We start from the raw sequence: 19489 nt of genomic DNA, 5'->3' as shown, positions 1-19489 counted from the left end.
TGTCATATCAACAGCATTACCCACAACAATCCTTTCTGTTGCCTCAAAACAAACTCAAGCAATTTAGTTCAACATAATTTGTCTGTACATGATTTGGCTTTCCTTTGCTAAACTATATTTACCTATATGACAATTTTGCCAAAGTGGCATTCTTAGACATTCCCCATGACTGATGTTAATTTTTTTTTAGTGTATCTGTAAGAAGCTGTTGCTTGATAAGTTAATATGGAATAGCAAATGGAGTAATGTTGAACTAGTATTATTAGAAAAAGATTTACAACATCAGTGATAAGTAAACTATCAGAAAATATTCTAAGGGACAAAATTAATCTCCACTTGGAGAAGCAAGGATTAATCAAGGATACTTGACATGGCTTTGGAAGAGGGAGATCATGTCTCTCAAATTTGATTAAACTTTTCAAGGAGGTGACGAGGTGTGTGAATAAAGGTAATACAGTTGTTGTACTCTACATGGACCTCGAGTCATACAACAACAAACAGACTCTTTGGTTGTCGTAAGCACATTGTACCAGACAACCCAGTCTGAACTAGTCTCGTTTGGCAGCATTTGGCCCATAACCGTCTAAACCCTTTCCGTCATGTACCCATCCAGATGCCGTTAAACATTGTAATAGTACCCATCTCCCCTCTGGCAGCTTGTTTTATACACATGTCATCCTCTGCGTGAAAATGTAACCTCTCATGTCCTTTATAAATCTTTCTCCTCTCACCTTAAACCTTTGCCCTCTAGTTTTGACCTTGGCCATTCACCGTAACCAGCGCTGATGATTTTTAAAATCTCTATGAAGGTCACCTCTCAGCCTCTCCTCATAAATCAAACCCTCCAGTCCCGGAAACATCCTTGTAAATCTTTTCAGCACCCTCAAAGTGGCCTCACCAACGTCCTGCACAGCCACACCATTACATCCCAACTGCTATACTCAATGTTCTGACCAATTAAGACAAACGTTCTAAATACTGACTTCACAACTCTGTCAACCTGTGACTCCTCTTTCAACGAACTTTGACCAGCACCCCTAGATCACTTTGTTTGGAATCAGTACACAAGGCCCTACAATTAACTATATAAATCCTGCCTGGGTTGGCCTTACCAAAATGCAACCTCACATTAATCTAAATTAGACTCCTTATACCATTTTGTGGCCCATTGGCCCATCTGATCAAGGTCCAGTTGTACTTTGAGATAATCACCTTCACTGTTTGCCTCACCATCTATTTTGGTGTCATCTGTGAACTTACTAATCATGTCTCCTATATCACATCCAAATCATTTATATAAATGACAAAAAACAGTGGACTCAACACCAGTCATTGCAGCACACTGCTGGTCTTAGGCCTCCAGTCTGAAATACAACCTTCTAATCTTTTAAACAAAAGATACCACCAGAAAATTCAAACCTCCCCTGACACTTTTAATTCAGCTACTTGTTAAGAAATCTCTCAGACAATCAAATACTGAAAAAATTATTTAAACTTTATTGCATGTAGCAACCAAATAAAATTATAGAGCAGAATTCATACAGCACAGAAAGAGGCCAGGCAGCCCATCAAGTCTGCACCAATCCTCTGAAGAGCATCCCGGCCAGACTCTGCATCCTACCCTATCCCCATAACCCCATATTTACCATAGCTAACTCACCTAACCTGCACATCCCTGGACACTATGGTCCAATCTACCTAACCTGCACACCTGTGGGAGGAAACTGGAACACCCTGAGGAAACCTACAATGACACAAAGAGAATTGCATACTTGACACAGACAATCAACCCTAAGTCCCTTCAAGGAAGCAAGTTAAGCCTCACAATTCAACTTGGCTCTTACATGTTTAATGGTGGAATTTACCTATGATTCCAACCAACAATGTTTTCTCTGGATGTGTCCAGGGTTTGATCCTTGTGCAGTGTTATTCTCCAGAGTTCTGTCCCTGAGGAACCCTGAAATTGAATTCTTATACAATGTTCCATCCTTCAGGTTTGTAGTATGATGTTATTGATGATCCTTTGGATTCTTTCATTCACAATGTTGCAAGTCTACAGCTTGCCTTCTGATCAGAAGCAGTTTCTTTGTTCCTTGTTACATTTGGCATTGGCTTGTCTGTTTGAAGACACAACTTTCCTGCCCTTAACTCTTTACATTCTTCTGCAGCGCAATCATTTTTCCTTGTGGCATATGGCAGCCAATTATCAAGCAATTGTTAAAACAGTTTTATTCATGTAGCTTTGACTTCTCCTTCTCCCAGGGATGGCTAATTACTTTCAGTTCTGTATAATAGTTTGTTCTTGTCCCTTTACAGTTATTCTAATCATTGTTGTTGCTAATTCTTTCAATCTGTATACAGTTCTTAAAGTTCTGAAGTTTACAGTATTACCATACATATCTGTAGATCATTGAAGGCAGTGGGAAAAGTAGATTAAGTGATTAAAAAGGCATATGGCTTTTTATATGCCTTTATTAGTCAAAGCATTGAGATGGGATAATCCTCTCCTCTTCCCCCTTTGCTACCTTTCTCCTCTGTTTTCCATTTTGCCTCTGCTTCACCCATACCCCCCATCCCCCACATATTTTGTCACATAGCACTGACTTCAGCCTTGGTCATTCACAGCTCCTAGTCTCCCTATAATCTCTCTATGCACTGTCATTATCACCTCGAAACGTCAGCTCTTTTCTCTCCTTACAGATGCTGCAAGACTTACTGAGATTTGCCAGCATTTTCTCTTTTTTTGGTTTCAGATTCCAGCATCCACAGTAATTTGCTTTTATGCCGAGAGTGAGGGACTCAATCGAGGTTTGCAGTTTAGTGAGAAACCTTTCCTCTCCACAGAGGGGACACTAACTGAGGGGCACAGTATTAATGTAAGGAGCAGGAGATTTACAGGGGATTGGAGGAAAACTTACTCACCCAGAGGATTGTGGGTTTCTGGAACGTATTGTGTGAAAAGGTGGTGGAGGTGGGAACACTCAAAATATTTAAGTATGTTAACGAGCACTTGAAGTACCTTGGCATATAAGGCTGTGGGTCAATGCTGGAAAAAAGGTTTGGAATAGATAGGTATAGAGAAGCTAAACAGTGCAAAAGTGCTGACAAAGGGTCTCTGGACTTGAACATTTAATTCTGTTTTTCTCTCTCTCTCCTGATAGATGCTTTCAGACCATGCAGAGTTTCTCCAGCACTTCCTATTTTTGTTTGAGATTTCCAGCGTCCGCGGTGTTTTGTTTATTTTGGAATAGATGGTTGCTTGATGACCGACATGAACATGATAGGCCAAATGGCCTATTTCCATACTGAAAAAGCACTGACTATATAAGATTCAATGTTACTTTGAAGATGAGTGATATCTTAAAACAAAATGTGCCATCTCATTTCTGTGTAATTACTTCTGAGTGACAATAAACTATAATGATTTTTACAGGATAGGTTCCACACAATCTGAGTGATAGCCAATGAAGTAGTACAAACTAAATCATGGATGTGTGTTTGCTTACTGAGCTGGAAGGTTTGTTTTGTCACCATACTAGTTAACATTATCAGTGAGCCTTCAGTGTTAGTGACCTGTTTTCTATTTATGTGCTTACATTTCCTTGGAGTTGGTGATGTCATTTCTTGTGGTGGTGTCATTTGCTGTGCTGATGTAATTTCCTGTCCTTTTTCTCAGAGGGTGGTAAATAGAGTCATAGAGATGTACAGCAAGGAAACAAACACGTCGGTCCAGCTCATCCATGCTGACCAGATATCCCAATCTATTCTAGTCTCATTTGCCAGCACTTGGCCCATATCCCTCTAAACCCTTCCTATTCATATACCCATCCAGATGCCTTTTAAATGTTGAAATTGTATCAGCCTTCCATGCACATGCCACCCTCTATGTGAAAAAGTTGTCCCTTAGGTCCCCTTTATGTCTTTTCCCTCTCACCCTAAACTTGTGCCGTCTAGTTCTGGATTCCCCCACCCCAGGGAAAGGATTTTGACTATTAATCCTATCCATGCTGCTCAGGATTTTATAAACCTCTATGAGGTCACCCCTCACCCTCTGAGTCTCCAGGGAAAACAGCCCTAACCTATTCAGCCCTACCCATAGATCAAATCCTCCAACCCTGGCAACATCCTTTGTAAATCTCTTCTGAACCCTTTCAGGTTTCATAACATGCTTCCAATAGGAAGGAGACCAGAATTGCACACAATATTCCAAATGTGGCCTAACCAATGTCCTGTACAGCCGCAACATGACCTCCCAAATCCTATAATCAATGCTCTGACCAATAAAAGAAAGCATACCAAATGCCTTCTTCACTATCCTATCTACCTGTCACTCTAATTTCAAGGAACTATGAACTAGCATTCCAAGGTCTTTTTGTTCAGCAACACTGCCTAGGACCTTACCATTAAGTATATAAGTCCAGCTAAGATTTGCTTTCCCAAAATGCAGCGCCTCGCATTTATCTAAATTAAACTCTATCTGCCGCTCCTCAGCCCATTGGCCCGTCTGCTCAAAATCCCGTTGATGTCTGAAATAACCTTCTTCGCTGTCCACTACATCTCCAATTTTGGTGTCATCTGCAAACTGATGATGTTACCTAAGTGACGAAAGGTCTGAAAACAAACTGTCCAGCTCAGCGAGCAAACTTCCATCCAGAACCTCGGCCTAAGCTACAAATCTTCTCAAAACTGACTAAAGCTAAATCATTTACTATTTGATTGTTATTTGTTTTGTATTATTATATATCATTATTTTAATTTCAATCCTTGTCTGTGTCTTTTTTTTACCTTGTTATATCATGAAGGCATACTTGTTAATTTAAGTTTTCATTTTTTTCAGTTTCCAAAGATGATGGCTCTACCATTCATTGTTCTCATCTTGAGGTTTTGCAACACTCAAGCAGCTGGCAAAGGTGTGACTGTTAGTTTAGATGCAAAGTGGCCATCAACACCTTTATTGTTGGAGACAAGGTAAGATTAATTTTGAAACTGCTTCCTTCACATTTAACTTCACATATAGCTTCCCACTTTCTAAAGGTCCTTCTTTAACTTTAGGTTAACATGATTTATAAACTGTAATATATGTTCAGTTCTTAAAGTTTACAAATAAAAGCTGTGAATCAAAATTTGATTTGGTTCAGCTGATAGCCTATTTGCGGGGAGTGAAAAGACATTCATCCAACCCAATTCAGAAGTTATATATATATTAAGATTTTACTCAGGTTCACGATTTTGGTGTTGTGGAGTAAATTTAAATAAACTGCTTGTATGTATACATGAACAAAGTGGAGCCAAATTAGATATATGAAGAGACAAAAAAAGAGACCAAAGTAATGTAAAAAAAAGTGCATTCTAACTCAGTATAATTTGACAATTGTTACTTGATATTCAAGATGTTAATGAGTGAATACAGTGTACAACATTCACAGGAATGCTTGACGCTTGAAGTATAGTGTTACTTGTTATGATAATGGACAGTGGAATAGGTTTCTTAGAGATCTTTGTAATCACACGTTACAGTGAAAGTCATTTACTGGTAATTGTTATTCTTTGTCAAATGGTCGACAACAGACCCAGGAATGACACAGGCAAAGATTCATGGTGAAGAACTTTATGAATATGGGCCATAAGCCACCTTATTTTTCTCCTGCATGCTGTATGTTTACCACAAATTTCAAATGATTTGTAATATATCCCAAAATTATTTTCTGAAAGAAATCCATCTAATTATTACTTGAAATAGTCAAACATAACTAGATTAGAACACATTCTTCAGCACTTACTTACTTTTCCTTCATCTCTTTTGTTGTCATTTTTAAATCTGAGCTGTGCACCAAGTCAAGTACTGCCAGCTAGCAATGGCCATTCATAGAACATAGAACATAGAAGAATACAGCGCAGTACAGGCCCTTTGGCCCTCGATGTTGCGCCGATCCAAGCCCACATAACCTACACTAGCCCACTATCCTCCATATGCCTATTCCAATGCCCGCTTAAATGCCCATAAAGAGGGAGAGTCCACCACTGCTCCTGGCAGGGCATTCCATGAACTCACGACTCGCTGAGTAAAGAACCTACCCCTAACATCTATCCTATACCTACCACCCCTTAATTTAAAGCTATGCCCTCTCGTAATAGCTGACTCCATATGTGGAAAAATGTTCTCACGGTCAACCCTATCTAAACCCCTAATCATTTTGTACACCTCTATCAAGTCACCCCTAAACCTTCTTTTCTCCAATGAAAACAACCCCAAGTGCCTCAGCCTTTCCTCATACGATCTTCCTACCATACCAGGCAACATCCTGGTAAACCTCCTCTGCACCCGTTCCAGTGCCTCCACATCCTTCCTATAGTATGGTGACCAAAATTGCACACAATACTCCAGATGTGGCCGCACCAGAGTCTTATACAACTGCAACATGACCTCAGGACTTCGGAACTCAATTCCTCTACCAATAAAAGCCAGTACACCATATGCCTTCTTCACCGCACTATTTACCTGGGTGGCAACTTTCAAAGATCTGTGTGCATGGACACCACGATCCCTCTGCTCATCCACACTACCAAGTATCTGACCATTAGCCCAGTACCCCATGTTTTTGTTACTCTTACCAAAGTGAATCACCTCACACTTAGCGACAATGAACTCCATTTGCCACCTTTCTGCCCAGCTCTGCAGCTTATCTATATCCCACTGTAACCTGCCACATCCTTCCTCACTGTCAACAACTCCTCCGACTTTTGTATCATCCGCAAACTTGCTCACCCAACCTTCTAACCCCTCCTCCAGGTCATTTATAAAAATGACAAACAGCAATGGTCCCAAAACAGATCCTTGCACTATTCCTGTAGACAACGAGGACATAAAAATCAAGGCCAATGGCTCTGCAATCTCCTCCCTTGCTTCCCAGAGAATCCTAGGATAAATGCCATCAGGCCCAGGGGACTAATCTATTTTCACCCTTTCCAGAATTTCCAACACCTCTTCCCTTCATACCTCAAAGCCATCCATTCTACTTAATTGTGACTCAGTATTCACATCGGCAACAATGTCCTGTTCCTGAGTGAATACTGACGAAAACTATTCATTCAGTGTCTCCCCAATCTCTTCAGCCTCCACACGCAACTTCTCACTACTATCCTTGACTGGATCTATTCCTACCCTAGTCATTCTTTTATTCCTGACATACCTATAGAAAGCCTTTGGGTTTTCCCTAATGCTACCAACTAAGGACTTTTCATGTCCCCTCCTCGCTGCTCTTAGCTCTCTCTTCAGGTCCTTCCGGGCTACCTTATAACTCTCAATCGCCCCAATTGAACCTTCACACCTCATCTTTACATAGGCTGCCCTGTTCCATTTAACAAGGGATTCCAATTCCTTATTAAACCACGGCTCCCTCACACGACCCTTTCCTCCCTACTTGACAGGTACATACTTATCAAGGACACTCAATAGTTGCTCCTTGAACAAGCTCCACATATCAATGACGCCCTTGCCTTGAAGCCTACTTTTCCAAGCCACGCATCCTAAGTCATCCCTCACCGCATCATAATTTCCCTGCCCCCAACTATAACTCTTACCCTGCAGTGCACACTTATCCCTCTCCATCACTAAAGTAAAAGTCACCGAATTGTGGTCACTGTCCCCAAAGTGCTCACCTACCCCCAATTCTAACACCTGGCCTGGTTCGTTACCCAGAACCAAATCCAGTATGGCCTCACCTCTTGTTGGCCTATCTACATATTGTGTCAGGAAGCCCTCCTGCACACATTGGACAAACACCGACCCATCTAACGAACTTGATTTATAGCTTTCCCAATCAATATCAGGAAAGTTAAAGTCCCCCATAACAACCACCCTATTACTTTCACTCTTCTCCTGAATCATCCTCGCAATCCTTTCTTCTACGTTTCTAGGCCTGTAAAAGATTCCTAACAGGGTGACCTCACCTGTCCTATTCCTAACCTCAGCCCAAACTACCTCAGATGGCAAGTCTTCATCCATTGTCCTTTCCACCGCTGTAATACTATCTTTGACAAGCAATGCCACACCTCCCCCCTCTTTTACCCCCACTTCTGACCCTACTAAAACATTTAAACCCTGGAACCTGCAACAGCCAATCCTGTCCCTGTTCTACCCATGTCTCCGTAATAGCCACAACATCAAAGTCCCAGGTACCAACCCACGCTGCAAGTTCACCTACATTATTTCGTATACTTCTTGTATTGAAGTATACACACTTCAAGCCACTTTCCTGTTTACAGGCACCCTCCTTTGGGATTGATGCCATGTTCCTAACCTCCCTACACTCCAGGTCCTGCACCCTAAAGCTGCAGTCTAGGTTCCCATGCCCCTGCAGAGTTAGTTTAAACCCCCCCCCAAGAGCACTAGCAAACCTCCCGCCAAGGATACTGGTGCCCCTCAGATTCAGGTGTAGACCATCCTGTTTATAGAGGTGCCACCTTCCCCAGAAAGAACCCCAGTTATCTAAATAGTGGAATCCCTTCCTCCTGCACCATCCCTGTAGCCACGCATTTAACTGTTCTCTCTCCCTATTCCTCGACTCTCTATCACGTGGCACGGGTAACTAACCAGAGACAACAACTGTTTGTTCTAACTCTGAGCTTCCAACCGAGCTCCCTGAAAGCCTGCCTAACATCCTCAGCCCTCCTCCTACCTATGTCATTGGTGCCAATGTGGACCACGACTTCGGGCTGCTCCCCCTCCCCCTTAAGGACCCGGAAAACACGATCAGAGACATCACGTACCCTTGCACCTGGGAGGCAACATACCAAACGTGAGTCTCTCTCGCCCCCTCAAAACCGCTTATCTGTGCCCCGAACTATCGAGTCCCCAATTACTGCTCTTCTCCACCCTTCCCTTCTGAGCAACGGGGACAGGCTCCGTGCCAGAGGCCTGAGTCCCATTGCTTACCCCTGGTCAGTCGTTCCCCCCCCCCCCAAAGTATCCAAAATGGTATACTTGTTCTTGAGGGGAAAGGCCGCAGGGGGTCCCTGCACTGGCTGCTTCCTCCCAGTCCCCCTCACTGTCACCCATTTGTCTGCAATCTTTGGAGTTACTACTTCCCTATAGCTCCGATCTATGACCCCCTCTGACTCCCGAATGATCCTAAGTTCATCCAACTCCAGCTCCAGTTCCCTAACATGGTCTTGGAGGAGCTGGAGATCGGTGCACTTCCTGCAAGTGTAATCAGCAGGGACGTCCATGGCATCCCTCACCTCAAACATGTTGCAGGAGGAACATTGCACTGCCTTCACTGCCATCCCTCTAAAAGTAACCGTTTTTTAAAAAAAAACTGGGTCTAAAGAATAGAACAAGCAAAATGCAGCACTTACCTACTTCCCACAACGGGTCTTATTATTAGATTAGTGGAGGAGGGCGGGTGGGAGGCACTACCTCTGTAGTGCCTCAGGTTCTTCTCCTGCGCGCTTTTATAGGGAAAAAACCTACCCAGGTAAGCTTACGCTATACCTGCTTCCCTGTCTCGGCTGCCCCTCTGGTCTTCGTCACTTCCCCCTTCTGCTCCCGCTCTTTCTGTGAAGAGAAAAGAAAACCCCGCTGCCCGCTACCGGTAAGTAATTTTAAAACAAACTGTCTTACCTTAGCTGCTGCTCGCACTCAAAGTGACCATTGGCGTCATAGGAGGTACAGTGGGAAGAAAATGAAAAAGAAAACCTCCTGAGGGCACTCTCGTTGCATGGGTGACACGTCATTGCAAATAGAGTGTCACACTTATACATGTATTGCTATTTTTTACTTACATCTGTCTAACTGTCATTGTAACTGCAGCTGTATGAATCAAGTTACCCAGGTTACTTTCCTTAATGTTTAGCATAGTGTAACATCATCTTATTGTTCAGTGTAGGGCCATCACATCCTAGATTGCCCTCAAATAGTTGAAAATTTTCTCATTAGTTGAACATCAGCAAAAGAGAAGAAAAAGCAAACTAAAAAGCATTTATGAACTCACTTACCTCTGGAAACAAGTAAGGACCACTTGCAACAGGTTTCCAATGAATGTGTGGTAACTGCACCAGTTCACATCTACTGATATGGAATGTCAATGAAGTCCTATCTGGCCTTTTGAGCTTGACAGTGTTGCACTCTGATATGCTGCAAGTAATGTTCTTCCTGCACAATGTTCTTATATTCATCTGCAGAAGACTGCTATTGCCCTCACAACTCTTCAGATTCCATCACATCCATTCTTTGCCTGCTGCAGTTGTGCAGAGCACAGCATGCTAGAATTTTGCACCGAAGTTTGTCGAAAGTGTACTGCAAGGGCCCCCAGACCAATCTAAGCATTGGAACCTTGCTTGTAGCAGGCCTATCATTCACTCCATGTTGGTATTGGTTGAAGAATGGGCAGAATTTATCTACACTTGACTTCAAGTCAGGGATTGTGAAATGGAGTTGTCATCTATGGTTAATGAAGAGAGTAGCTGTTGTCTCTCAACCATTATCCTTGGAAGACATCTGATAACAGGAACGTTTACCTCTGTGGTGATTACATCCACTGATCATGGTTCTAATGAATGTGTGCGCAGAATATCAGAAACAGAGTAGCTCCATAGTAATGTGAGCAGTCAGCATTCACATCACTGTCTTAGCTTGCTCCTCTGTACAGTCAGACATGGAGGACTTTGACAGGAATGGTCATAGAATGCTACTTCATGGACAAAGCAGCATCAGCCATTGTTGCACAAATGTTGGAGGAGATTGCAAGTGCGGTTGAATTCCTGATATCTTGTTGCCAATATCACCTAAGAAAGGCAGCATTATCTATAAGAACATGTTGATGAATACTTACTGTTCAAGATGAGAGTAAATCTCCATGCTCTTGTGCAGCTCAGGGGTCTTGAATTGTATTTCAATAGTGGACTCCATGTGCCACTTTTAAGATCAACCCTAATTACTTCTGCTTAACAGAGATGACTGTGATCAATCTGTAATGATCCGTGACATAATCAAAATGCAGAAGAATGCATTCGGCAGCATGATAGTTCAGAGGTTAACACTGCTGCCTCACCTCCAGAGAACTGGATTTGATTCCATCCTTGAGTCACTATCTATGTGGAGTTTGCATATTCTCCCCGTGTCTGTGTGGGGTTCTGCTGGTGCTCTGGCTTCCTCCCACAGTCCAAAGATAGGCAAGTTAGGTGAATTGGCCATGCTAAACTACCCATAGTGTTCAGGGATATGTAGATTAGGTACGTAGCCATGGAAAATGCAGGGTTACAGGGATAGGACAGAGGGATGGGTCTGGGTGGTATGCTGTTCGAAGGGTCAGTGTGAACTCGTTGGGCCTGTTTTCACACTGTAGGGATTCTTTGAATTATTTGTGACCAGGATTTTTATCTCACACAATTGGGCACTGCAAGTATTTCAAATGCTCGACAAAATGAATACAGATGGCTTTAACCTGTACTGTGTAAGTGTATTAATAATGCTATTGCCCTTGAAGGGCTTTAAGTTGCCTACAAGTAGAACCCATGAGTTCAGACAGGAATAAAACACTGACTCCACCCATCCAGGTGTGATTTGTCATTTTCTAGTTCCATTGTGCTTTGGATGAGGGTAGAAGGTCTTGGCACTCTTCACAGAGTGAGTCACTTGCTTAGCCTAGTAATCAAGGGAAACTTCATACTTCCATGTTTCTTTCTTAGATTAGATTACTTACAGTGTAGAAACAGGCCCTTCGGCCGAACCAGTCCACACTGACCCTCCGAAGAGTAACCAACACCCCTCTGACTAATGCACCTAACACTATGGGCCACTTAGTATGGCCAATTCACCTGACCTGCACATCTTTGGACTGTGGGAGAAAACCCACGCAAACACGGGGGGAAGAATGTGCAAACTCCACACAGTCACCTGAGGTTGGAATCGAACCTGGGACCCTGGTGCTATGAGGCAGCAGTGCTAACCACTGAGCTACCGTGCCACCCCTTAATTCATCTGTTCACTCTCCAATGGACCCATCAGTACTGAGCTTCCATGTGTTTCTGCACAATTCTTTCAATCATTTCCCACCATTACACCCTGAGTGTTGCACCAATGTAAGAGTCCCATATACAGCTGAACGATATCTAGCACTTGTTTACCTTTTTACCTTCCAATACTAGGTATTTACTATTCATCAGAGCCTATTATATGCTATCAGATTGCTATATTTTTCTCTAAATTAAGGTGCAAACAGATATATATAGAAGCATTATTTTATCGGTCGCATAAAAATAAAATTAATCTTTAGCATACTCCATATTCTCCTGTCTTGAAATGAAAAGGAATTTCAATAAGACTTGTTATGGACCAGGCCAGATTCCCTCAAAACTTTTCAAGAAGGTAGCCCAGACCATAACATTTCTAGTTGTTTTGAGCAGGTGTGTACTGGATGTTCCAGGAATGGTGCAGCTGATCAAAACCCCTCGGTTTTAAACAAAACAGAATTTATTTACAGAGTACCGAATAAAACACAAACAAAAGAGAACAGAATACAGACGAACTTCGATTATCTGGCATTCGATTATCCAAATATCGGATTATCCGGCAAGATCGCAAGGACCAGATGCTCAGCTAAGCTATGTTACAGGCATTCGATTATCCGGAATTTGATTAACTGAACGAAATACTGCCCTCCCGTGTCCTTTGGATATTCGAGATTCCTCTGTACAGAATAACTTAATCTATCGGAAAACCCAACAGACTATACCAACTTAATGACGCTATTTCAAATTCCTGCAACAATCCCCATAAATATCCCTTGGCAAAAAAGTAAAATCAGACACAGGTTCTTACAGAAGAGAGATTCACCGTGGAACACCTTCTTCCATGATTCTTACAGGAGAGAGAGATGGCAGAGAGATTAACCATTGAACACTTTCTTCCATGTAGCTGTTACTTTGGATTCCCAGCTAACAACTTACCAGCATCTCTGAACAGCCACACTGCTGAAAGCAGAACTAACCAAACCAGAGGAAAGCTGAGCTGGGAGAACTGGCCACTCCCCCTTCATTGTACAAGTTTTTTAAAACTTGAACACCTTTTGTCTGAGGCAGTATCTGTATCTAATCAAATCTAACTATAATCAAATTGGCCCTAAAACACATCCAAACCATTCACATCGGAACCTGTGTCTTTATGATTCAAAGAACAACGAAGGATGACTTAACCTTGTTAACGGAGCAGCATCGTCACAGGCTATGATATTTTCACATTTTCATAACTCATTAAATCACAAGGTGTTACTTTTCAAGGACATCCAACAATTTCTTTGGCCCAGCACTGTTCTTTAAAACAATGTAATACCTGGTGACCTACGTCGACCAATTTTATTTTTAAAATTTCCTTTACTTCTAAAAACCTCTATTATAACCATAAGTCCAACCCTCAATCTCTTTTCTGCAGTACATTTTGCCAAATGGCCATACGTCCAGAACAGATGACTGTCAATGTACCATTGTACAGGTACATTTCTTTCTCTTGTGAAATAGTTCCTTTAAAGTACTTGGTAAACACTGAATCGTATTGATCTCTTCTACCAGCGGAAGTATTCCGGCAGTTAAGATGCTTTTGAGTACTCTTTTTTTTGATTCCCAGGTTAATAGACTCCATTTATTGTTTCTTCCCACTGAAAATGTGATGAATCCTTCTGTTGTTGGATCACCAGGATGATTGGCACGTGGGGTATCACTGAAACTAACTAGTTTACTTCCTTCTGGGGTACTATGGGCTGGAAATCTGAGAGTACGCTATTCTAAACTTAATATTTTCAATTTTACTTAATATTTTGCTTGATTTTACTTTTACAGTTCTTTGAATTTTCTTTTGAAGCGATTAACCATCTCTGTATCCACCACCCTCACTTTTCTCCATCTCAACAGTGCTGCTAAAATGTCCCATTTCTGGAACACTCTGACAATTCTCCTTTGATGTGGAGATGCTGGTGTTGGACTGGGGTGGACAAAGTTAAAAGTCACATAACTCCAGCTTATAGTCCAACAGGTTTATTTGGGAGTACAGGCCTTCGGAACACTGCTCCTCCGTTACGTAGCTAGTGGGGCAAGATCATAGGACACAGAATTTATCGTAAAAGATCACAGTGACATTCAACTGATGTGATTTACTGAAAAAAAACTAGGTTGCTGTTAAGTCTTTAATCACTTAGAATGGGGTTACAGGCTTCGATTCATTAATATGTAAATCCCAGAACTTCTTTCAAGTCACATTCTTAAGATAACTTAAGGTTTTATTTTTTAAAAAATGACGTTTCAGTTCAGACAATGCGTTAAAGGTGTGAGGTTAGAGGCTGTCTGTAGCCCAACCTTGAGTCAGACTGGTTCTATTTCCAAAGTAGGAATTTATATTATGTCACATGGACAGACTGCCTACAGATTGTGTGCTTTATGAACAAATTAGAATGTATCTGCAAATGCACATTCACCCCATAGACTTTTATATGTATGCATGTGTGTGTGTGTGTGTGTCTGTGAGAGTGTGCATACTTGATAGAATGTGTGCGCAAATGTGACAGAGTATATGCCTGTGAGAGGGTGTACACATGGGGGTGTATGTGTCTGAGAGAGAGTATATGTACAAGACAAAGTCTATGTGAGTGTAATCGTGTGAACTGAGGATTATTCGAGAGGCTGAGAGGGTGATTTATAGAAGCTACAGGGACATAGTTACGCCGGAGAACAGAGGTAGCTGGGTAACAGTTAGAGGTGGGAAGGGGAAGAAGCAGGCAGTGCAGGGATCCCCTGTGGTCGTTCCCCTAAATAATAAGTATACAGCTTTGGAATCTGTTGGGGGGGACAGCCTTGCAGGTGTAAGCTGCAGTGAAGGGGTCTGTGGCGTGAGGTCTGGCTCTGAGACTCAGAAGGGAAAGGGGGAGAGGAGGAGAGCGCTAGTTATAGGAGATTCTCTAGTTAGAGGGACGGACAGGCGGTTCTGTGGACATGGGCGAGACTCTCGGATGGTTTGTTGCCTCCCGGGTGCCAGGGTCCGAGACGTCTCGGACCGTGTCTTCAGAATCCTTAAGGGGGAGGATGTGCAGCCAGAAGTCGTGGTACACATTGGCACCAACGACATAGGTAGGAAGAGGGGTGGGGAGGTCATTCAAGAGCTCAGGGAGTTAGGCTGGAAGCTAAAAGCTAGGACAGACAGAGTCGTCATCTCTGGGTTGTTGCCGGTGCCACGTGACAGTGAGGCAAGGAATAGGGAGAGAGTGCAGTTGAACACGTGGTTGCAAGGATGGTGTAGGAGGGAGGGCTTCAGGTATTTGGACAATTGGACTGCATTCTGGGGAAGGTGGGACCTGTACAAACAGGACGGGTTGCACCTGAACCAGAAGGGCACCAATATCCTGGGGGGTGGGCTTGCTAGCACTCTTCGGGGGGGTTTAAACTAATTTGGCAGGGGAATGGGATCCGGACTTGTAGTCCAGCAAGTAAGCTAGCTGTGTGTCAGGATGTCCAAGACTGTAGGGAGGCTGTGGAGAAGGTAGCACTGACAGGGAATACTTGCGGACACAGAGATGGGCTCAAGTGTGTATACTTCAACGCAAGGAGTATCAGAAATAAGGTGGGTGAACTTAAGGCGTGGATCGGTACCTGGGACTACGATGTTGTGGCCATCACGGAAACGTGGATAGATGAGGGACAGGAATGGCTGTTGGAGGTTCCTGGTTACAGATGTTTCAGTAACATTAGGGAGGGTGGTAAAAAAGGAGGGGGGGTGGCATTGCTAATTAGAAATGGTATAACGGCTGCAGAAAGGAAGTTTGAGGGGGATCTGCCTTTGGAGGTGGTATGGGCTGAAGTCAGAAATTGGAAAGGTGCAGTCACCTTGTTGGGTGTTTACTATAGGCCCCCCAATAGCAGCAGAGATGTGGAGAAACAGATTGGGAAACAGATTTTGGAAAGGTGCAGAAGCCACAGGGTCGTAGTCATGGGCGACTTCAACTTCCCAAATATTGATTGGAAGCTCTTTAGATCAAGTAGATTGGATGGGGCCGTATTTGTGCAGTGTGTCCAGGAAGCTTTTCTAACGCAGTATGTAGATTGTCCAACCAGAGGGGAGGCCATATTGGATTTGGTACTCGGTAATGAACCGGGACAAGTGGTGGGCTTGTTAGTGGGTGAACATTTTGGTGATGGTGACCACAATTCTGTGACTTTCACCTTGGTTATGGAGAGAGATAGGTGCGCACAACAAGGTAGATTTTACAATTGGGGGAAGGGAAATTACGATGCTGTAAGACAGGATTTGAGGAGCATAAGTTGGGAGCATAGGCTGTCAGGGAAGGATGTGGTGGAAATGTGGAACTTTTTCAAGGAGCAGATATGACGTGTCCTTGATATGTATGTACCTGTCAGGCAGGAAAGAAATGGTCGTGTGAGGGAGCCTTGGTTGACGAGGGAGGTTGAATTTCTTGTAAAGAGGAAGAAGGAGGCTTACATAAGGTTGAGGAAACAGGGTTCAGACAGAGCAGTGGAGGGATACAGGATAGCCAGAAGGGACCTGAAGAAAGGGATGAGGAGAGCTAAGAGAGGGCATGAAAAATCCTTGCCGGATAGGATCAAGGATAACCCCAAGGCATTTTATGCGTATGTGAGAAACCTGAGAATGACGAGAACGAAGGTAGGTCCGATCAAGGACAGTAGTGGGAGATTGTGTATTGAGTCGGAAGAGATAGGAGAGGTCTTGAACAAGTACTTCTCTTCACTATTTACGAACGAGAGGGACCGTATTGTTGAAGAGGAGAGTGTGAAACGGACTGGTAAGCTAGAAGAGATACTTGTTAGGAAGGAAGATGTGTTGGACATTTTGAACAACTTGAGGATAGACAAGTCCCCCGGGCCTGACGGGATATATCCTAGGATTATGTGGGAAGCAAGAGAGGAAATTGCAGTACCGTTGGCAATGATCTTCTCGTCTTCACTGTCAACGGGGGTGGTACCAGGGGACTGGAGAGTAGCGAATGTTGTGCCCCTGTTCAAAAAAGGGAATAGGGATAACCCCGGGAATTACAGGCCAGTTAGTCTTACTTCTGTGGTAGGCAAAGTAATGGAAAGGGTACTGAGGGATAGGATTTACGAGTATCTGGAAAGACACTGCTTGATTAGGGACAGCCAGCACGGATTTGTGAAGGGTAGGTCTTGCCTTACAAGTCTTAATGAATTCTTCGAGGAGGTGACCAAGCATGTGGATGAGGGTAGAGCAGTGGATGTAGTGTACATGGATTTTAGTCAGGCATTTGATAAGGTTCCCCATGGTAGGCTTATGCGGAAGGTCAGGAGGCATGGGATAGAGGGAAATTTGGCCAGTTGGATAGAAAACTGGCTAACCGGTCGAAGTCAGAGAGTGGTGGTAGATGGTAAATATTCAGCCTGGAGCCCAGTTACAAGTGGAGTTCCGCAGGGATCAGTTCTGGATCCTCTGCTGTTTGTAATTTTTATTAATGACTTGGATGAGGGAGTCGAAGGGTGGGTCAGTAAATTTGCAGATGATGCGAAGATAGGTGGAGTTGTGGACAGTGAGGAGGGCATTTGTTGTTTGCAAAGGGACTTAGATATGATGCAGAGCTGGGCTGAGGAGTGGCAGATGGAGTTCAACCCTGCCAAGTGTGAGGTTGTCCATTTTGGAAGAACAAATAAGAATGCGGAATACAGGGTTAATGGTAGGGTTCTTAGTCAGGTGGAGGAACAGAGGGATCTTGGGGTCTATGTACATTGATCTTTGAAAGTTGCCACTCAGGTGGATAGAGTTTGTAAGAAGGCCTATGGTGTATTATCGTTCATTAGCAGAGGGATTGAATTCAAGTGTCGTGAAGTGATGTTGCAGCTGTACAGGACTTTGGTTCGGCCACATTTGGAGTACTGTGTGCAGTTCTGGTCGCCTCACTTTAGGAAAGATGTGGAAGCTTTGGAGAGGGTGCAGAGAAGATTTACCAGGATGTTGCCTGGAATGGAGAATAGGTCGTACGAGGATAGGTTGAGAGTTCTCGGCCTTTTCTCGTTGGAACGGCGAAGGATGAGGGGTGACTTGATAGAGGTTTATAAGATGATCAGAGGAATAGATAGAGTAGACAGTCAGAAACTTTTTCCCCGGGTACAACAGAGTGTTACAAGGAGACATAAATTTAAGGTGAAGGGTGGAAGGTATAGGTGAGATGTCAGGGGTGGGTTCCTTACCCAGAGAGAGGTGGGGGCATGGAATGCGCTGCCCGTGGGAGTGGTAGAGTCAGAATCATTGGCGACCTTTAAGCGGCATTTGGATAGGTACATGGATGGGTGCTTAATCTAGGTTCGAAGTTCGGCACATCGTGGGCCGAAGGGCCTGTTCTGTGCTGTATTGTTCTATGTTCTATGTTCTATGTGTGTGCTTGTGTGAGTTTTTGTAGTGTAGTGGGGTCACCTGTAGTGTGACATGAACCCAAGATCCCAGTTGTGGTCATCCTTATGGCTACCAACTTGGCTATCAGCCTCTGCTTGGCAATTCTGCATTGTTGTATGTCCCAAAGTCCACCTTGGAGGACGGTCACTGAAAGATCCAAGGCCGAATGTCCTTGACCGCTGAAGTGTTCCCTGAGTGGACGGGACATCCCTGTCTGGTGATTGTTGCGTGTTGTGTGACGCTTTGATTTTTTACTCTAAATTCTGTGTCCTGTGATCCTGCTCCACTAGCTACCTGATGAAGGAGCAACCCTCCGAAAGCTTTACATCCAAATAAACCTGTTGGTTATAATCTAGTGTTGTGTAAAATTCTCCTCTGCACCTTCCTAAAATGTGATGATCGGATTTGGATACATCGTTTAGGGTGGCCTAACTAGAGATTTACACATGTTCAGTATAACATCCCTGTAGTTACAAACATTGCTGCTATTTATAACAAGATCCCAAATCTTTGCTAACCATATTCTCAGTGTGCACTGACATCAGGTCCCTCTGTTCCAGCACAATCTGTAGAACTGTGCCATTAAGTCTGCATGATTTCACTGTAACCCTTCTGCCAAATGCACAGTTCTCTGTGTAAAATTTCACCTTTCTCTGATCTGCAGATCCTGCTGATCTGTTTGTGCTTGGTTGCAGTTGATTAACATTATTCTCACTATCACTCCTCCTTGTTTGGAATCCTTGGCAATAAAAGAGCAGTGGTCCTATCAGTGACCCTTGGGGAACACGACTGTCTATCATCAATTATACTGAAAAAATTAGTTATTTAGCACAAGTCAGTCTTTCTATCCTTTTTTATACACACACACACACACAATTTTGTCAACCAGCCTTTTACATGAATATTATCAAGGCCATTCCATTCATTTAACCATTTCTGTTACTTCACCAAAAAAATTAAATTAGCTTAGTAAAACACATTCTGTCCTTTTTAAATCCAAGCTGGCTTTCTTTAGTTAATTCAAACCTCTTCATGTGCCTGTTCAGTTTTTTTTTTCATGTTCATTGTTTC

General features: G+C 43.2%; 1 protein-coding gene across 2 annotated transcripts in view; it reads left to right on the top strand.

The window, feature by feature from the left end:
- uggt2 (UDP-glucose glycoprotein glucosyltransferase 2) overlaps nucleotides 1-19489 on the top strand; it is a 381083-nt gene that overhangs the window by 13484 nt on the left and 348110 nt on the right. For both annotated transcript variants that reach the window (XM_072577884.1, XM_072577883.1), the window contains exon 2: nucleotides 4838-4968. In XM_072577884.1, the coding sequence (XP_072433985.1) occupies nucleotides 4838-4968 (131 nt within the window). The remainder of the gene's footprint in view (nucleotides 1-4837; nucleotides 4969-19489) is intronic.

The sequence above is a fragment of the Chiloscyllium punctatum genome, chromosome 9 (genome assembly GCF_047496795.1).
Source record: "Chiloscyllium punctatum isolate Juve2018m chromosome 9, sChiPun1.3, whole genome shotgun sequence".
Taxonomy (NCBI): domain Eukaryota; kingdom Metazoa; phylum Chordata; class Chondrichthyes; order Orectolobiformes; family Hemiscylliidae; genus Chiloscyllium; species Chiloscyllium punctatum.
Note: the sequence above shows the minus strand (reverse complement) of the source record. Positions and strands in the feature narration are given on the sequence as shown.